The sequence below is a fragment of the Lissotriton helveticus genome, chromosome 2_2 (genome assembly GCF_964261635.1).
Source record: "Lissotriton helveticus chromosome 2_2, aLisHel1.1, whole genome shotgun sequence".
NCBI lineage: Eukaryota > Metazoa > Chordata > Amphibia > Caudata > Salamandridae > Lissotriton > Lissotriton helveticus.
Window position 1 is genome coordinate 114,400,163 of NC_136060.1, and position 20,894 is coordinate 114,421,056.

General features: G+C 39.3%; 1 protein-coding gene across 3 annotated transcripts in view; it reads left to right on the top strand.

Moving 5' to 3' along the window:
- Positions 1-20,894, top strand: part of NMU (neuromedin U) — a 482,937-nt gene that overhangs the window by 293,768 nt on the left and 168,275 nt on the right. The window contains exons 5-7 of one of the 3 annotated variants that reach the window (XM_078678177.1): positions 7,823-7,852; positions 7,958-8,008; positions 10,872-10,946. In XM_078678177.1, coding sequence (XP_078534303.1) covers positions 7,823-7,852; positions 7,958-8,008; positions 10,872-10,946 — 156 coding nt within the window. The remainder of the gene's footprint in view (positions 1-7,822; positions 7,853-7,957; positions 8,009-10,871; positions 10,947-20,894) is intronic. The other 2 variants (XM_078678179.1, XM_078678178.1) reach the window with 2 other exon arrangements.

Below are 20,894 nucleotides of genomic sequence, written 5' to 3' on the forward strand. Positions count from 1 at the left end.
AAATCTTTTCCACTTAAGCCTGTACGTTTTAATAGTGGCAGGCACTCAAGCGTTAGCTAAAACTTCCTTACAATCCACAGGAATGTTTAAATGAGCTAATTCAAGGTGTTCAGGCACCAGGCTGCTAATCTCAGAGATGCAGGGTCCGGGTGGCAGATCTGTCCGTTCCGGATGGATAAGAGGTTCGGTATTGGTCGAAACTGAATGGGATTGCATTCTGAGAGAAGGAGGAGTTCGGTAGGCCAGAACTGGCGAGGCCATCTGGGAGCAATGAGAATTAGGTGACAAGGTCCTCTCTTCATTTTCCGGAGAACTCTGGGAACCAACGGTATCGGAGGAAAGGCATAAGCATATATCTGCGACCAATTAATCGAAAACGCATTCCCGCGTGACCCTTTGTGGGGAAGCCAACTTGCAAAGAATGGGCATTTGCTGTTCTGATTGGTCGCAAACTGGTCTAGATTCGACCCAACGTTGATTAATGCTGCTCCCACTCGTGATTGGATATTGTCGATCTGCTGAGGGAATCCGCTAGGACATTGGAAACTCCCGGAACATGGATCGCTGATAGGCTGATCCTGTATCGTATCGCCCAGTCCCAGATTTCTTGGGCTTGCTGAGAGAGTAGGGCAGACCTTGTTCCTCCTTGTTTGTTCAAGTAGTGCATTCTTGTTGTGTTGTCTGTCCGAATTAGTACTGAAGCTCCCATAATAATGGTTCAAAAGGATTTCAGGGACAAGAAGATGGCTCGCAATTTTAGAAGGTTGATATGCCACGTCCTTTGCTGGACGTTTCACTTGCCGCTGACCGTCAGCCCTTGAAGGGGTGTTCCCCATCCCTCGAGGGATGCATCTGTGGTGATGGTAAAGTTTAGCGCTTCTACTAGGAATGCACACCTTTTTTCACGTTCTTTTTGCGAGTCCACCAGAGTAAGGCTTCTCGCATCCGAGGAGTGATGCGAATGAGATCCTCAAATGACCCCGAAACCTGCAACTATTGGTGGTTGAGCTCCTCTTGCAGGGGCCTCATTCTGAGCCGGCAGTTGGGTATCAAAGGGATGCAGAAAGAAATCATCCCTAAAAAAGACTTGAACTGCCGGACTGAAACGCACATTTTTGATTGCAATAAGTGGGCCAGTTTGCAGATCTTTTGTTGGCTTTCGTTTGAGACAAATGCTTGAGTCAGTTGTGTATTTAAGGTGGCTCCCAAGAACGTCTTTCTTTGTGATGGAACAAGATGAGACTTGTCGAGGTTGATGGAGCGACCCAGAGATTGGAAAAGGGACAAACATCTCTGAATGTGGGCACTTGTGGCTGAAAAAGAATTCGCCTTGATCAGGCAGTCGTCTAGGTATGGAAAGATTTGGATCCCTTCCAGACGAAAGTGTGTGGCCAGCGGTGCCAGAACCTTGGTAAACACACGGGGTGCTGAACGTAGTCCAAAAGGAAGGACTGTGAACTGAAAGTCCCTGCCACCCCACTGAACTGCAAGAATTTTCTGTGTCTGGGTATAATTGGCACATGGAAATTTGCATCCCGGAGGTCGAGGGTGGCCATGTGATTCCCCGCAGAGAAGAGTTGAAGGATTTCTTAAAGCGTGAACATCCGGAAGGATAACCTTTTTAGATATTTGTTGAGGGAGCGAAGATCGAGAATGGGGCGCCATTCTCCCGATTTTTTCATTATCAGGAAAAATCTCGAATAAAATCCTGTCCCTCTTTGCAACTGAGGGACCGTTTCTATTGCTCCCTTTCATATCATCAAATTTATTTGGGAAAGAAGCTCCTTGAGATGAGCTGGAGATGGGCCTTTGGGAGGAGAGTTTGGAGAAATCTTTATGAACTCTAGAACATGGCCTCTGGCCACGATGTCCAGGACCTACTAGTCTGATGTTATAGTGGACCAGTTCGAGTAAGGAGAGATTCTTCCTCCAACTTTTAAAGGGGCAGCAGCAGAAGAGGTGGCAGGTGGCGGTTCTCATTGTTTTTTTAGATGAATCCCATCCGCCGTAGGAAGGCTTCCTTTTATTCTGCCAATAGGAGGTATTTCACTGTCCGTACGACTGTTGTCGTTGAGGCTGGTATTGTTGATTGCTTTGAAAGGACTGGTATGACCTTTGTTGGTTGTAGCCTCCTCGATTAGAAAAGGATCCACGTCCTTTAGTGCCCCACAAGGGCGGCTTCCGAAATTGAATAGTACCGAGAGATCTTGCTGTCTCTGTATCTTTTTTAATGGCCTGAAGGGCCTCTTCCACATGTTGGTCAAATAGTGATTCCCCATCAAACAGCATGTCAATAATTTTTGCCTGAACTTCCTGGCGAAAAGATGTCAACTTCAGCCAGCCTTGTCTTCCCAGTACTGCAGCACCCACTAGCTGCCTAAATCCTGTGGATGCGACATCCACGGCCAAATCTAGCAGAGATACGCTCCCCTTCTTGTAGGATCTTTAAAGCTCCAGACTTTGATGGTTCCGGCAACATGTTGATGTAGGGAGAGATGTCCAACCACATTTGTCTGTCGTACTGACCTAATATGACCAGTGAATTAGCAGCACGGACAGTCGTTGCTGCCATGGTGGAAACTTTCTTTCCAATAGAGTCTAATCGTCTGCCATCCCTGTCCGGAGGAGCTGTGATCGGAGAGGAGGGGTTTCTAGCTCGCCTTTGTGCCGCTTGGACAATAACAGAGTCAGCTTTTGGTTGACCTATGAGGTATGCAGGTGAGTTATCTGGTGCCTTATATTTTTTGTCGAGCCGAGGCAGAACCGCAGGAATAGAAGCAGGAGCTGTCATGACATTCAATGCTTCCTTCCAAATGAAATCAATAATAGGAATAGTCCGTATCTGCTTCCTTGGCTGATCTTTAAAATCGTATAGGATGCATTCATCCTTCTTTGTCTCCATAGGCAGAAGGAACCTTTGTGTTGCCCTTTCCATGAGGAGATGAAAGCCTCCGATATCAACTGGAGGAGAATCAATGGGAGCTGGGGTTGAAGGGAGCAGAGTTTGAATTTGGTAATCTCCATAGGCAGAAGGAACCTTTGTGTTGCCCTTTCCATGAGGAGATGAAAGCCTCTGATATCAACTGGAGGAGAATCAATGGGAGCAGAGGTTGAAGGAGCAGAGTTTGAATTTGGTAATCATTCCACTCCGTAAGAAGAGATCTATCGTCCACTTCTCCTTCCTCCCTATCCTCGTCAGAGGCGTTAGCATCATGGGAATGATGAGAAGGCACTGGAGAAGGTGGTCTGGAGGACCTCAAGGTAGAAACAGAAGCTTGAGGCACAGGTGTTGGTGGAATGGACTCCGCCGATTCAGATGGAGGAAAACGGCGATAATAATCGTCTTACATGTATTGAAGATTCTTTATCAGAGCTAAAGGCATCTGTGCTGTAGTTATTGTGTCAGGAGATGAAGCTACCGTCTCCGGGGAAGGATTTTCATTCTGGTCGTCCTCCTGATATTTAATGAACAATTCTGAAGGGCTCCTGGCAGTGCGAAATCTGTCATCCTCTTCAGACTCATCATCCTCCCCAGAATCCAGTAATTGCTCTGGTAACTGTAGAGGTACCTTGGTAGGGGAAATATGCAGTGGAGAGAGGGCCTTCAATAAAGAACCATGTCTGTGTAATAAAGAAGATGTTGTTGTTAATGGTGGCAACAGCCCAGACATCATATACGGTGCAGAGGATGCTGTGGCCGTAGACGCTGGCCAGACCTGCAACTCTGTGCAAGATGATAATTGTAGCATCGACGAGGGGGCCGTCGACGGAGTCGTCATTGTTTGAGCTGGTGTTAATGAAGTGATCGTCAACGAGGCAGTTTTCGACGATGAGGCAATCTTCGTTGACGAGGAAGTCTTCGTCAACGAGGCAGTCTTCATCGACGAGGTGGTTGTCAACGACGAGGTAGTCTTCGTCGACGAGGCGGCCGTCGATGAGGCAGTCTTCGACGACGAGGCAGCAGTTGACGAGGTAATCGTCAACGAAATCTTTCTAATCTTTGTCGGCGACGGTAGATATAATTTCCTTCGTCGACGAGATGGCCTTCACGGAGAGGGAAACCAACGTCGACGCAGACGAAGCCGATGACATGATCATGTGTGGTCTCGGCGACGAGAAATTAACAGTCGACGTCGAAGTCGCGTCGATGGTGATTTTCGTCGACGAAGGAGTTGTCGTCGATGTCTGGACTTTTCTGTGAGGTAAATCCTTCTCAAAAAGTTGTTTTGAAGCCATAGACTTCACAGTTTTTCTCGGGGCGTAGTAGGCAGAGGCTTACTCTTAGGGTTCCATGTGACAACTGACTTGACTCTAACTTCACTATTGTCGTTGTTGTCGGGTAGGAAGAGACTTTGGAACTATCAAAAAATATATATGAATGCACTGATATATCTGATGTACTGAGGTGAAACACTTCTGCATGTTAATAAAAGACACTTTTTTGAATTCTGAAGAAAGTGCATCATATTTTGCACATGAATGTGTTCTTAAAGTTACATGGTGCATGGCACCTTATTTGCATGCTCTCTTTTACTTTGGTTAATGTGTAAACAAGGGATTGCCCTTTTCTTTCATATCTTTCTTAATGTTAGTGCTGTCTCAAGTAAAGAGCAGTCCAGTGCTGTCGTTCAGCCGAGAGCTGCAGGTAAAGGTCAGGATGGCCCCATGCGGCCCCAGGGCGGTACTCTTGAGTATCACTGGACTATGGAGTCTGTGAAAGAGTATCTGGTAAAAGATTGTTAACCTTTCGAAGTGTTCAGTAGTACAATTGGAATGCACTGAAGCTTGTAATGTCTGCCAAAACACCATCATGGGGAAGTTACTAACGTGATTGTGCCTACTTCCTTGGAAGTCCTTTGTTGATGTTTATGCATTGATGTTTAAAATGCTTGCAAGCAACCGGTCTGCTATCCATATGATTAAGACTCTGTGGTGGATCGAAACACGTCATGGGATTACTCTCTTAAATAAAGATCATTGGACTATACTTCATCTGGTGAGCTTGTTTTTCTGCCGTAGTTGGGAGGAATGTTCTTTCAAAGTAAATAAGCAGTGGTGGCCACTGACGAGCCCCAACCGGGGAGGCTTGGCGTCCTGTGTGCATCAAATGATGTGTATATATATATATATATATATACACACACACATATATGATTCATACAGGAAAAGACTATGGACCCGATTTATAGTTTGACAGAGATGGTACTCCAACATCTCTGCCAAACTGAAGGCCAACCCACCTCATTTAGAGTGGAGGGAACCTTCAGAATTTAGACAGCAGAGACTGCTAGGTCCTTGCTCTGATGAGCCCTATTTAGAGTGGGCAGAAAAATAGCCAGCTTTCACTGTGCACAACCTGGTGGTAAGGGACAGTAAAAACTGCAAAATGTCCCCACCTTCCCATGGCGAGCGGGTCATTTTTTTTTTTTAAAGGAAAATCCTGATTTGGGATTTTCTTTTGAAAAATAAAAAAGACATTGAAAGTTTGACAGAGCCACCCGTTAAACTTTCAATGCATTTCTGTAAGTGCAAGAGATGTCCGCTGGACCAGTGGACACCTCAAAAGTTGGTGGGCAGCTACTCTCTCAGGCTGACAGAAGACTTTACTCTGTTGTCCTCATGCCCTGTCCATCAAACTCTAAATCAGGCCCTATGTCATCTCCGATTGGGAACCCCAGATAGAAGTCTCTGGCAGACCAGCCTCTTGGAAAGGGCAGTTTGTAAGGTTTATCTACAGTCCTTTTCTGAAACTCGTGGAGTGGGATTGGCACACTAACAAAAAGCCCAAGTATCACATACTTTTCCCAGTATTAAACTCCACAATCCCGATACCACCCTTCTTGCCTAATGCTCCATGTGTCTGGCAGAACAACTCTCTGGGCTCACAGACTGTCTTGGAGTAACTAACTGCCTGTCAGTCCAGTATGTAACGTGCATCTGCTTCTTAAATAAACCGTGTCCCTGATTGATAGCCTTAATTAAATAATAAATAAATGCCTCATATCAGAGCACAGAGTTTGAAAACCTTTACCCTGAAAAAAAGTATTTTATCCATGATACTGAGTCTGGTTAAGTTTATTTCCTTAGTCAATAGTAGTAAAATATTTGGAGTAGAGTTGCACTACATTTAAATGTTTCTTTCTCTTTTTTCTTTCTTTCTTTCTTTTTTGCCTTTCTTTTTCTCATTTGTTTTATTTTTCTCCCTATTTTAATCTTTCTTTTATTTAGCTTCTATCAAAAAAGAAAACCCATTCATTCTTTCCTTTCTTTAATTTTTTCTCAATCAAAATGGGACAAAATGGGTCCTTAGGGACCAAAACAAATAAACCTTTATCCTCTACAGTTCTTCTGCCATTAATAGTCTTTGCTGATTGCAGAAGGACTTGGTATTCTAGGGGCAGTGTTTAAGTGGGTTGGATTTTCTGTATCATTATCTAATCCATATGTAAGACCGCAGCTCGAGATGGTTCTTACAGATTAAAATTAGCTCTTACTGTTGGAAAGTTTGGCGACCCCTGCTCTAGTACTTTTTCCAGAAAACCTGAGAAGCGAGAATTCTTGCTGCTCATTGTATTCAACACTATGGAGGTCTGGTTAGATATATATTTATCCTACTGCGGCTCGACTGGTTTTTGTGACTTGTCAAGGACTGTGCAAACGTTAAATTCCTGGCCATCCCTAGCCCGTAGCTCTATCAAATGTGTGCAACTGAGGGTAAGCCTCACCAACGATCTGTATTTTTTTCAGAATCCCAATGAGGGACTACATCCTGGTTTGGAATTGGGTGGCAGTTGAAAACTACCTGATTTCTAGCGTAAATGCTAAAACTAGAGGAAAATCTACAAATGGAAATTTCCTCCATGCCACTATTATTATCATAAAGGAAATAACATTAGTGACCTGCCCCCCAGATTTAGCATTTCCTCCAGAAATGTGAGATTATTCTTTCTTGCCCAATTTTAAATTGGCCACCTTGTCTTTTCTTTGGAGAATTTTACCTTTCCTTTTGACTTTGATAAAAATTGTCCATGGGAACAACTGAGAAGCAATGTACGTGTTTGTAGTTTCTGGTTAATTTCTAATTATTTATTGATATATTTGATTAGAGAACTGTAAAGAGGCTAGAGAAACACTAGACCACTTGGTTTTAATATGGACTGTTTAAAAAGTAGATGCAAGAGCTCATAGTTCACCACATACATATTTTAATTACTAATAATGCCTATAAAGGAATTCTGTAGTGCTCCTATGGGAATACTCACACGCATCTGTTAGCCAATTCAAAGGTGTAAACACTGCTTGAACAAGCTGTTTTTGCCTCCTATTCAATTGTAGCATTCTATTACCTACATTTTATTCTCGTATGTTGGGAAAATTCCTTGCAAGATTTCCAAATGTAAAGTGCCCTGCTATGGGGTAACCAGCGGGTTACTCCTCACTGTGTTCATCTAGTATTTGAAGTATTTGGTCCCCTTTTACCTTTCACCTCACTCCCAAGCTGAAGCTGGAAAACATTTATCGGTATAATGGACAAATTATATTGTCAGCTATGAGGATCATCATAAAAGGAAACGTAAATGGCAATGAGGCATGGTCAGCATGTGGCATTGTTGCACATAATATGTGACTCTGTATCACTAGCATTTAAAAACTGTGCCCAAATATGATTTCATAATCTCTGTCAGCTCATGAGTTCTATGAGTTAGCTTTACAAAGGATATTGTGAAGAAAATACTGTTAGTATGTTACATGTATGCTTTCAATGTAAATATCGGAATCTGTTTTAATTTTTAAAGTGTGCAATCTTTTTTCTTCACTACAGGGTTTAAATGAAAAAGACAACACCAAGAGGGTAAGATAATTGTAAAGCACATTTTCAGCACACTGTTTGTCAAGACAATCATAATCCATTTATCTGTGTTGTAGTAAAATCACACCTTTAATTTCTTTTGCACAGTTCTTATTTCATTATTCTAAGACTCATGACTCAGGCAACTCAGACACCATGGTAAGTTGCATAGCTACTGCTTGTGATTTTATGTGTGATTATAAATAGAAATAGGAAACAACTCCGGTTTTCCCCTGTGACATTTCCAAATGCCTCTTGAGAATTTGAACTAAAACTGCAAAATTGTTTGTTTTCTATAGAAACAATTAAATCGGTGCTCCTTTAAAGTAGGAGAACAAGAAAAAAATCACATTATAATCTGAGTGCAGAAGCACTAAAGCATATAGGAACATTGCATTCTGAATGCATGGTATGAAAACAGATTATAAATGTGTTTTGGAAGTTCAGTTATTGCACACTAAGCCATGCCTCACATTCTGTAAAAAATAGGCTTCTATTTGTTTTAGTTTTTCTAATACATACTATTAAACTATTGTAAAATGGTGTGCTAAAGTGTCTTGAACATTAACAATGAAAGGGTTTGAAAACAGAACAGATAAAACTGAACCTGATTATTAGATACCATGTAAATAGGAATGTGGTTAGTTGTTTTTAGAAAGCCAAATCATTTCAATATGACATTTCAGATGCAAAGTCTGCAACATTTTGACCATTCTTTTCTTCGACACTGTCACCAAATTCGGATCACAATACCACACCCTTAATTTACACAGGGCAAATTATAATGTAGATGGATTTGCTTTACATTTTTTGTTTTTATTACATAATAAAAAATCCCATGTCAATTTACAAATAAAAATAGCATCTTGAAAATTAGCTATATTCAGTTTACTATTATAATAAGTGCCTTCTTAGATATATTTTTTAATTGTTCATTCTAATTTTTAAATCAATCCCACCTTCATTAAATAGGTGCTTGTAGTGCATCTTAAACAACATTTTAAATTGAGTTGCTGTGAAAAAATATTTAATCTTTTACTTTAGAATTCACAGCAAGCAGTTCAGATGTGTCCTGGTTCCATTTATATAAATATCTATCTAGCACTGAAGGGAGTTTATAATTTAAGCATTACTATCTTGTCAAAGGATACTGTGGTCACCCTGTTTAGTTTTTTCCGAAAGAGGCTACTTTGACAGAAAAACGGTTGGAATCGGAACAGTAAGTACAATTTATAAAAGTAAAAAATTAGGTTCTGTAAAATCCATAATCATTGTATTGACCTTGAGAATGCTGGTACAACTTTATAAGTGCTTTAGTGTAAATGTACTGAGTCAAACTAAGAATATATTTTGTATAACCAAGTGCACTGTAGCCTAGCAATGATACATGTATGTATGCTTTTCCATTCATACATCATTATTGCATTTGAAACATGCTCATTTTGTCAGTGAGTTTTCTATCCATTATCTGTCCATTTTTGCTTGCTAAGCATATTCCAACACAACTATTTAAATCTCCTAATCTTAGATATATTTAATATTTCCTCAATATAATCCTTTCTATTTAAGTATATTTGAATATGCATACACAATCATCTGAATATTTTGTGTTACTATAAAGTGGTATGTTGGCAATCACGCTCAACATTCAAGCAATTCCAGATTACTACCAAAAAACTATTATCTTGGTAGATTGCCACAGATTAATTATTTATGTTAGTTCACTTGGTTTTGTAGATCTTTGATGCACACGCCTGATTGTTCAGACACTTAATGATGTAAAACTAGTTGTAAACTTTGTGATGCAACTACAGGAAAATATCTTTGATTTGATAGCATTTTAACAGTGCTGGCATTTCACCAATTTGTGCAGAGGGGAAGATGTGGACTTTTTTTATTAAACAAGAATTGTAATTCTTATGTTTTCATTTTTATACCCAAGGCAAATAAAAGCTTTAAATCAATTTTTGAAATGTTTTTGTTTGCAATAGCAAAACAATATACAAATTGTACTTGTCTTTACATTAACTCCCACACCTGTATAGTTTGTGTTAGACAACAAAAAAATACTTGTGGTTGATTTACATCATACAGATGCCTCAACAGGCTTATGCAGTTCACATGTAGCCTAATTCCATTGATGTGGACTTATCTTTCAATTAAGATACTTGTGGATCTTTTTAGTTTAAATGATTACATGAGGTCCCCTAAAGGCTGCTTCAAATTACTTGATACATTGAGTATGCTCTACCCACACTGTATGTAGTGATCAAAGAGCAATATGCAGGGGCTCTTCCTGTCTCTGTCAAGCAGAAGTATGCTACCATTATTCCCAATAAGCCCAGGTAGTCATGAAAAATACAGACTGTCCTGCAAATGCACTTCTTTGAGGGAGGAAAATTAATTTTAGTAGCAATGTCTTTATGACATAGATTTGGATATTGTGATAATATTTATAGCACAAATTCATGTTGATTACAAGATTTTACTGGATGAAACCAAATAAGAAGCAATGACAGTGATACAGTTGGAGACAATGAATAATGTAGCACCATGAATGAGAACTTACTTCATTACGTTCTGTCTCAGAAATGCTGACACCCGGATTTACCTGAAATAAATTGAGTACAGTGTATGATTGAAGGTTGCAACTATAATTCTGAAACATAATATCCATACCTGCAATCCTTTCCCCTTCAGGTAAATTTTCCTATGAAAATTGACAAATGTATGATCTCACCTTATTTTAGCAAGGATCGTCAAATGAATTAACTTGTCATGTCTTTTTCATTCCATAAAGAAGGAACACACATAGAACACAGTGAAAAGGATTTATTGGTAAATTAACCCCTTTAAATAGATTTGACTCTCATACAATGCTATTTAAAAGTGCCCCAGGCTACAGTGCAGAATACATTGTCAGTAATTTTATTTTTTGCATGATCTTTTCATGTAGATAGATAATGACCCCACAAAGTAAGCAGTTCAATGTTTTCATGTGTCTGTATTCATGTCCTCTCAGTCGTCTGTCCTGCATCCTTTGCTGCAACTCGTTCCACAACTTCATGCCAGAAGGATGAAGAGATTCAAATCTGAAGTATGTAATTTCAAAATTTTCAAGCTTGCCTTCCTACCCTGTGAATTTTCACCTGCTCCTTCTGAACATTTCCTTTAGAAAACTTTCTGATTAAACAAGGTGTCCCACAGTTAAGGTCATCTTAGCTCATCAAAACATCCTGCATCATACATATGTATTTATGTTGATTTATACATGGGTGAGTGAGCCCCTTCTTTTAGAAGCTGGTGCCTCCTGCATTATAACTTTGTAACTAAAATATTTCTACTGTTTCTTTTTATTTCTTGTTCTACACATACAAATGGAAAATTATAAATCAGAAAATGTTAGTACTTTGGCAGACTTGTGGTGAATAGTTCCCACAAATGATCATGTATAATTAATTTATTAATCATAATATGTAGTGTTCCAAAACAATACATGCCATGCAAAACACCAACTTAGAAATTGTACATACTGTTAGTCCATCTGGTAAATCATTAAGTTCTAGTTGCTTGAGGTTGCTTATAACAATTTTAAAAAGTGTACAGTGTTTATCAAAACCTCTTTGTAATCCACATAGCATTGGTAGAAGGGACCATTTTTAAAGAAATGTATATATTTTATAACTTTATAATAATTCTAAAACCATGTCAGATTTTAAACAAGCAATAAAAAAAGTTTTGTAAAATGTATTTAGGAGTTGTAATATTAAATATCATTGATAATTACAGTGGGCCCGATTCACTAAGGTAAACTGAGACGCAAGTCTAACTTAACGACTTTTGGTATTCACAAAGAGCATTTACTACTCGTAAATGCTCTTTTTGAATACCAAAAGTTGAACTTTAGGACTTTCGGTATTTATAAAGGGCATTTACGAGTAGTAAATGCCCTTTGTGAATACCGAAAGTCATAAAGTTAGACTTTCGCCCTATTTTACCTTTGTGAATCAGGCCCCTTGTTTTCAAGGGTCTTTAGGAATGTAAATATTTGGAAGTGTTAAATCCAAAGGTATTACATTATTTAGGATTCAATATAGAAAAAAATCCTGCAAACCAGCGGCAAATTTTCTATGCAACACTGTCCTTTACCTATGTGATCATGGCTGAAATTTGTTATTCTTGCTCTAGGAAGGATACTTCAGCTATTACTGTTCCTGATTATCTCTAGAGACAAACGTATTCATATACTAGTAGATTTACCTTTCTACCATGCTTAGGCCACCCACTATTTCTAAGGTTTATATATTTTATAAATATATACAACAAAGGTTACAGGGACGTTATAGTTAAGCTCAGATTTGACTCTTACAAAACCATTGAAATTCAGCAGTTATAGTTAGCTGGGCTAACTATATTTTACGCCTCTGCAATACACTGCTTATGACCTCACATATTACATCACTCATGACATGGTCAGTGACATCACTGATGCCATCTCAAATGGCATCACTGATGGCATCATCCACAGAACCACTCAAAAACCCACTCACATCCCCATACAATCTCTCATACTCCCAATCACACACTCACACAACCACTTATATACCCATTCACAAACCCATGCAAGTACTTACACAACCACTCACTTATCCATAGAGCCACTCACTCATAGATCCAGATTATACAACCAGTCAATCATCCAGACAGCCACTTACACAGCCACACACTCACCCATACAGCTACTGACCCACCCAGTTATTATAATAATAATTTGTATTTGTAAAGCGCAAACATATCACCCCTTAAGGGTTTCAAGGTACTGGGGGCCTTCGGGGAGATTAAGTGTGCTATTGCCCAGAGTCACATGATGCTGAGCTGCTGCCATAGATAGAACCGTGAGCCCACACTCCGGAGTCAGCCACTCTGGCCACTGCACCACACCTCTCACCTATATAGCCTCTCAACAGAGCCATTCACTCTTCCATACAACCACTCACACAGCCACTCACTCACCCATACAGTAAATCCCACAGACACTCACTTTTCCACGCAGCCACTCACACACCAACTCACTTAACCAAACACTTACTCAAACAGCCACTCACCAATACAGCCACTTACACACCCAGTCACTTCCTCATACAACCATTCAGAAACCCACTGACGCACCCTTATAGTCACTGACACACCCACTCACCCACCCATATAGGCATTTGCACAACCATTCACTCACTCACCCATCCATACAGCCACTGACACACTCACCAATACAATCACTTACACAACTCTAAGTCACCCACACAGCTACTCAAAACCCCACTAATACACCCATACAGCCACTCAGATACCCACTCACATATAAATACACAAAGACTCACAAAAACTATGTTCAAAAAAGGAATCACTCATTAGAAGTACACAAAGTATACTAACTTAACTTTTGTGGTACCTTAGTATGTTTGTTTACATACAAAAACATAATGAAAACACTCACAATCACTGGATGATGTAATCAGTGATGTCATTTGAGATGTCATCAGTGATGTCACAGACCATGTCATGAGTGATGTAATATGTAAGGTCATAAGCAGTGCATCGCGGGGGCATAAGTTACAGTTAGCTCAGGTATCTATAACTGCTGAATTTCACTGGGTTTGTACGAGTGAAATATCAATATTTATTTATTTATTTATTTATATATATATATATATATATCCCAAAAACAATGTGATCCAGCAGGAGTTAGAGAGCGCTCCACAGCGTGTGCTTGCTCAGGGGTCGGATCCAGACCCAATTATTATTTTTGGACAAATGGAGCAGCACATCCAGGATTTTTTAAAGCTACTTTATTGAAGCTTTCACCCCACCAACGCGTTTCAGCCTCAACAGGCTTTGTTCACGGTCAGTAAGTCCTTCAACTCTTTTCACATTTATACTAGCCCATTTTAGCCATTATGAGGCATTATGGGATACGTAGTTTCACATATTTTCAAAAAGGTTAATTAACAAAAAGAAAGACTGGTGTTATTCACATTTAAACTTTCTTAGGTGCATATTCAATTCATATGGGCATTTTAAACAGTTCATGAGGGATTAGTTCCCAGTCAGTTTATGATGGTGATTGGGTATAGTACCCTGTAGAGTTCAGATATACTCAGCTGGTGTCTCTTAACAGTCACTCCAAATGTATGTGGAGGTCTTCCCCAAAGTTCATTCCTCTTGGCATTTTGGTACGAAAACGGATGATTAGCCGCGACTCCATCTGTCTCAGTTTTCTAACTGTGTCACCGCCTCTTTCCGTTTTCGTGAGCATTTTGAGTCCATAAAATCTCATGGTTTTCCAATCACCGTTCTGGCAAGCATTGATGTGTTTTGCTGTAGCGTAGAGCATGTTTTTGTTTTTCACTGCTCTAATATGTTCCAACATTCGTTTCTTCAACATGCAGGTCGTGCTGCCTATGTACTTGCTACCACATTTACACTCGATCACATACACCACATTTTTGGATGTGCATGTGATGTGTTGGTCAATCTGCATCATCTTGCCATTGGGTTCTTCAACTGATTTCTTACTCATGCCGATCTTACAGGCCTTACAACTGGAGCAAGGCTTGAATCCTTTCCGTTGATGTGTTAGCCAGTCAGTTTGTAACTTGGCTTGGAAGTGGCTTTTCACCAGACAATCCTGAAGAGATCTGTTTTTTTTGTAGGTTATTTGTGGTTGTTTGCCTACTAGCTCTCCTATATCTGGATCCCCAGACACAAGATGCCAATATTTCTTCATTTTGTTGGCGATCATTCCACTTTCCTTATTGTATGTGGTTACAAATCTCGGCGGGTCATTTTCCACTGCTTTCTTCGGTTTTTCCACAAGTAGTTCCGTTCTTGTTTTTTGGTCAACCTTCTTTTTACAGTTTTGTAGGACTCGATCGTGATATCCTCGTGACTTGAATCTCATCATGCTTTCATTGATTTTTGTTTCAGCATCGTCCGGCATAGAGCAATTTCTTTTCAGTCTGATATATTCCCCATACGGGATGCTCTTTATCAGTGCTTGTGGGTGAAAGCTTGTGCCATGTAGCACACTGTTGGTTGCTGTCTTCTTACGGAACAAGGTGGACTCTAATTTGCCATCTGAAATATAAATTTCAGTGTCCAAAAACGCAATTTTCTTTGTGCTTGTTGTGCACGTGAATTGTAGGCCCACTGTATTTTGATTCAGTTTGGAAAAGTAAATGCGAAAATCAGAGTCCGATCCATGCCAAATTATAAATAAATCATCTATGTACCGGACCCACAATATGATCCGATCCAGATCTGATTGATTGACTGTGTTCCAAGCAACGGTTTTCTCCCACCAGCCCATGGTGATATTGGCATAGTTGGGAGAAAATGAAATGCCCATGGCAGTCCCACACTCTTGTTTGTAAAGCTCTTGGTTGAATATGAAAACATTATTTGATAAGCAGATCTTGATCATTTTCAAGAGCATATTGGTGTGCTCTAAGGTTGAGATGCTTCTCTGTTTCAAAAAATATTGGCATGCTTCCATACCTACATCATGTCTAATTGAAGTATAGAGAGAAACAACATCTATTGTTACTAATAGATATTCTTCATTCCAACTTATATCCTGAATTATTCTTAGAAATTGTCCAGTGTCCTTGATGTAGGAAGGCATGCTTTGAGCGATTGGTGCCAGAAATTTGTCCACATACCTTGATAGGTTTTCGTAGATGGAGCTGCAGGAGGACACGATTGGTCTGCCGGGAGGGTCTATTAATGTTTTATGTATTTTCGGCAGAAAATATATACAAGGCATTGTTGGAAAGTCTATGTTTAGAAATTTTTTCTCATCATCATTTAATAATCCCTTTTGATGCCATGCATCCAGATGTTCTTTTAGTTCCTTTAGCATCCTGGCGCTTGGATTATTGGAGAGTTTTGAGTAGTTTTCTTGTTGATTTAGTTGTCTCATGGCTTCTTTCTTATAATCGCTGGTATTCATTATTACTAGGTTGCCCCCTTTATCAGCGGGTTTAATAGTAATTGAGTCATTGTCCATGAGTGATTTTAGTGCTTTCCTTTCCTCAGTTGTTAGGTTTTCCTTGCTGTTGTTTCTTGTCTTTTGTAATTTATCCAGCTCCTCATTGACAGCATCCGAAAATAGATCAATTTTGTTTCCTGGTGACAGAACAGGATAAAATCGGGACTTCCTTCTTAACCCCGTTTCGGGTCTCTCATTTGTTCTTATTTCCATTTGCTCTAACAAATGGGTGTCTGAAATTTCTTGATTCTCTTGATTGAACATCCTTGCAAAGGTTTCTCTGATGTCAGGTAGTTGTTCAATTGTGGTTATTGTTTCTGTTTCCTGATTGCTCTCATCTGGATTTTCACCATTTAGAATAGGAGATTTGTTCACATGTATTAAAATTAGCAAAAATACATGTGAACAAATCTCCTATTCTAAATGGTGAAAATCCAGATGAGAGCAATCAGGAAACAGAAACAATAACCACAATTGAACAACTACCTGACATCAGAGAAACCTTTGCAAGGATGTTCAATCAAGAGAATCAAGAAATTTCAGACACCCAATTGTTAGAGCAAATGGAAATAAGAACAAATGAGAGACCCGACACGGGGTTAAGAAGGAAGTCCCGATTTTATCCTGTTCTGTCACCAGGAAACAAAATTGATCTATTTTCGGATGCTGTCAATGAGGAGCTGGATAAATTACAAAAGACAAGAAACAACAGCAAGGAAAACCTAACAACTGAGGAAAGGAAAGCACTAAAATCACTCATGGACAATGACTCAATTACTATTAAACCCGCTGATAAAGGGGGCAACCTAGTAATAATGAATACCAGCGATTATAAGAAAGAAGCCATGAGACAACTAAATCAACAAGAAAACTACTCAAAACTCTCCAATAATCCAAGCGCCAGGATGCTAAAGGAACTAAAAGAACATCTGGATGCATGGCATCAAAAGGGATTATTAAATGATGATGAGAAAAAATTTCTAAACATAGACTTTCCAACAATGCCTTGTATATATTTTCTGCCGAAAATACATAAAACATTAATAGACCCTCCCGGCAGACCAATCGTGTCCTCCTGCAGCTCCATCTACGAAAACCTATCAAGGTATGTGGACAAATTTCTGGCACCAATCGCTCAAAGCATGCCTTCCTACATCAAGGACACTGGACAATTTCTAAGAATAATTCAGGATATAAGTTGGAATGAAGAATATCTATTAGTAACAATAGATGTTGTTTCTCTCTATACTTCAATTAGACATGATGTAGGTATGGAAGCATGCCAATATTTTTTGAAACAGAGAAGCATCTCAACCTTAGAGCACACCAATATGCTCTTGAAAATGATCAAGATCTGCTTATCAAATAATGTTTTCATATTCAACCAAGAGCTTTACAAACAAGAGTGTGGGACTGCCATGGGCATTTCATTTTCTCCCAACTATGCCAATATCACCATGGGCTGGTGGGAGAAAACCGTTGCTTGGAACACAGTCAATCAATCAGATCTGGATCGGATCATATTGTGGGTCCGGTACATAGATGATTTATTTATAATTTGGCATGGATCGGACTCTGATTTTCGCATTTACTTTTCCAAACTGAATCAAAATACAGTGGGCCTACAATTCACGTGCACAACAAGCACAAAGAAAATTGCGTTTTTGGACACTGAAATTTATATTTCAGATGGCAAATTAGAGTCCACCTTGTTCCGTAAGAAGACAGCAACCAACAGTGTGCTACATGGCACAAGCTTTCACCCACAAGCACTGATAAAGAGCATCCCGTATGGGGAATATATCAGACTGAAAAGAAATTGCTCTATGCCGGACGATGCTGAAACAAAAATCAATGAAAGCATGATGAGATTCAAGTCACGAGGATATCACGATCGAGTCCTACAAAACTGTAAAAAGAAGGTTGACCAAAAAACAAGAACGGAACTACTTGTGGAAAAACCGAAGAAAGCAGTGGAAAATGACCCGCCGAGATTTGTAACCACATACAATAAGGAAAGTGGAATGATCGCCAACAAAATGAAGAAATATTGGCATCTTGTGTCTGGGGATCCAGATATAGGAGAGCTAGTAGGCAAACAACCACAAATAACCTACAAAAAAAACAGATCTCTTCAGGATTGTCTGGTGAAAAGCCACTTCCAAGCCAAGTTACAAACTGACTGGCTAACACATCAACGGAAAGGATTCAAGCCTTGCTCCAGTTGTAAGGCCTGTAAGATCGGCATGAGTAAGAAATCAGTTGAAGAACCCAATGGCAAGATGATGCAGATTGACCAACACATCACATGCACATCCAAAAATGTGGTGTATGTGATCGAGTGTAAATGTGGTAGCAAGTACATAGGCAGCACGACCTGCATGTTGAAGAAACGAATGTTGGAACATATTAGAGCAGTGAAAAACAAAAACATGCTCTACGCTACAGCAAAACACATCAATGCTTGCCAGAACGGTGATTGGAAAACCATGAGATTTTATGGACTCAAAATGCTCACGAAAACGGAAAGAGGCGGTGACACAGTTAGAAAACTGAGACAGATGGAGTCGCGGCTAATCATCCGTTTTCGTACCAAAATGCCAAGAGGAATGAACTTTGGGGAAGACCTCCACATACATTTGGAGTGACTGTTAAGAGACACCAGCTGAGTATATCTGAACTCTACAGGGTACTATACCCAATCACCATCATAAACTGACTGGGAACTAATCCCTCATGAACTGTTTAAAATGCCCATATGAATTGAATATGCACCTAAGAAAGTTTAAATGTGAATAACACCAGTCTTTCTTTTTGTTAATTAACCTTTTTGAAAATATGTGAAACTACGTATCCCATAATGCCTCATAATGGCTAAAATGGGCTAGTATAAATGTGAAAAGAGTTGAAGGACTTACTGACCGTGAACAAAGCCTGTTGAGGCTGAAACGCGTTGGTGGGGTGAAAGCTTCAATAAAGTAGCTTTAAAAAATCCTGGATGTGCTGCTCCATTTGTCCAAAAATATATATATATATATATATATATATATATATATATATATATATATATATATATATATATATATATATATATATATATATATATATATATATATATATATATTTATATATTGCAGATCAAAGTTACAGGTAATTGACTCCACATCTTGTTGTGCTTTTATAAAATGCAGGGGTGTGTACACCCATTAATGTGGGAACTATTTCAGGATTTCTTGCGAAATTTTATTATCAAAATGAAAGCTCCTTACCCACTCGGTCGAGCTTTAACATAGTCAGGGCTACTAATGTTATGTGGCATGCTAGACCAAAATATACAGCATGGTTTCTAAATTATGCAGCAAAAAAATTAAAATTAAGTGTCAAATTTTCTGACAATAATATTTTCCCTCATTTCATCTAGAATCAAGATATTGGCAAAATCTTCCCATTTTGAAATTATTACGGAAATTATGTTGGCATCTTTGAGTGTGTGTTAGCAATTTTTACTTTACCAAAATTATTCCATAGTAACCTATGGGGATTTTCCACCAGACTTTGTCCATTACTCTGTAGCTCTGTCATTCACATTTTCTTCCACCCACTCCAGCATGGATCGAGGGGCAATGTGTCAACCCACTTCAGCCACTGGCTGACTTCACTTTGAGCTACTCCTTGTTTCCCTTTCAGAAGGAGATCATCAACACACAATGTAAATATGTGAAATGGAGTACTATGGCAATGTGTGCTTTTTTAAGACCATAACTACATTTTTGCCTTAAGCTAATTTTTTGTTGAGATTGATGAGGCCGGCAACTTCCAGGATAATAATGTTTTTTTAAAAGCAGGACAAAAACAAAGGAATTGCCAAAAGGCTGGTAGTCAACAGCAGACCTATTGACTTTCTCAATGTTTTTGTTTTAATTTGTGCCTGCATAATTTTAAAATTAATTTAATGCTACGATGGTCAGCTAAACATGTTCTTACTTTATTTTTCCCCTCAGTCTGGTTTTCACACTTCCTACATTCTTTCTAGTCAGTGTCTACACCATCATATAGGAAATCAAACATTAACAAAAGACCATTGTGAAAACAGAAACCATCCTATTGGCTAATTCTGCCTCTAGGGGATGATTATTACCTTCACAGAAAATGTCAGGTAGGAAAGTAGTCCCACAGAACACCAAAATGCTCTCTGGAAGGAGCCCTTTGATTAGCAGGCACCGGCAGAAAATAAAGGATAGGCCAGAAAGCCTTCCATTATAGAAAAGAATGCTCAATCAATGATTGATGGCAATGAGATAATTTTCTCCTAAAGCCCTGGTTTCTTAAAAGGATTTTTGAATCCAGATGGTGTGAGATGCATACCATGTTTGAAGAGAGAAAGACAAATGAAAGGGAACAGAAAACACCTATGCTATGCCTTGGGCTTGTCTAGATCAGGGTCCTCTACTAACCTATATATACTGCAGTATTGAGATCCGTCTAGGGGAAATTTCTGAAGTCTAATTCCAGTATCTGACAATTTGGTATCCCAGGTGACTTGGTAGCTGAATTCCTCTAATCTGGACAGAGGAGTATCCCTGCCACTCCAATCTCTGTTGGACTTACTATGGATGTCAGCAAGAAAGAATGAGGAGTAGTTTTGTAGTCTCAGGACGATCAGGTTAATTGGACAGTTCATCAATGGAACCATTTGTCAAATTGGACAGAGTTAAGGGTGTTTTGGGAGGCTCTTTAAATCTTTCAAAATAAATAAAAGGAGCAAATGTGTTGGTCAGGACAGACAACATGATAGCCATATCTTGTTTAAACAGACAATTTGGGATGGGTTCAGCATCCCTCAGTCTTTGAGTTCAGGAAATTTTCAGCTGGGCAGAAATGAATCGGCTTTCCACCCAAACTGTTCAAATAAGGGAGGGGGGATATTCAGAAGGCCGGTTGTTTGAGAAGAGAATTCCTGTTATTACAAAATCTGAGTTTCAGGTCTGAATTTTAGGG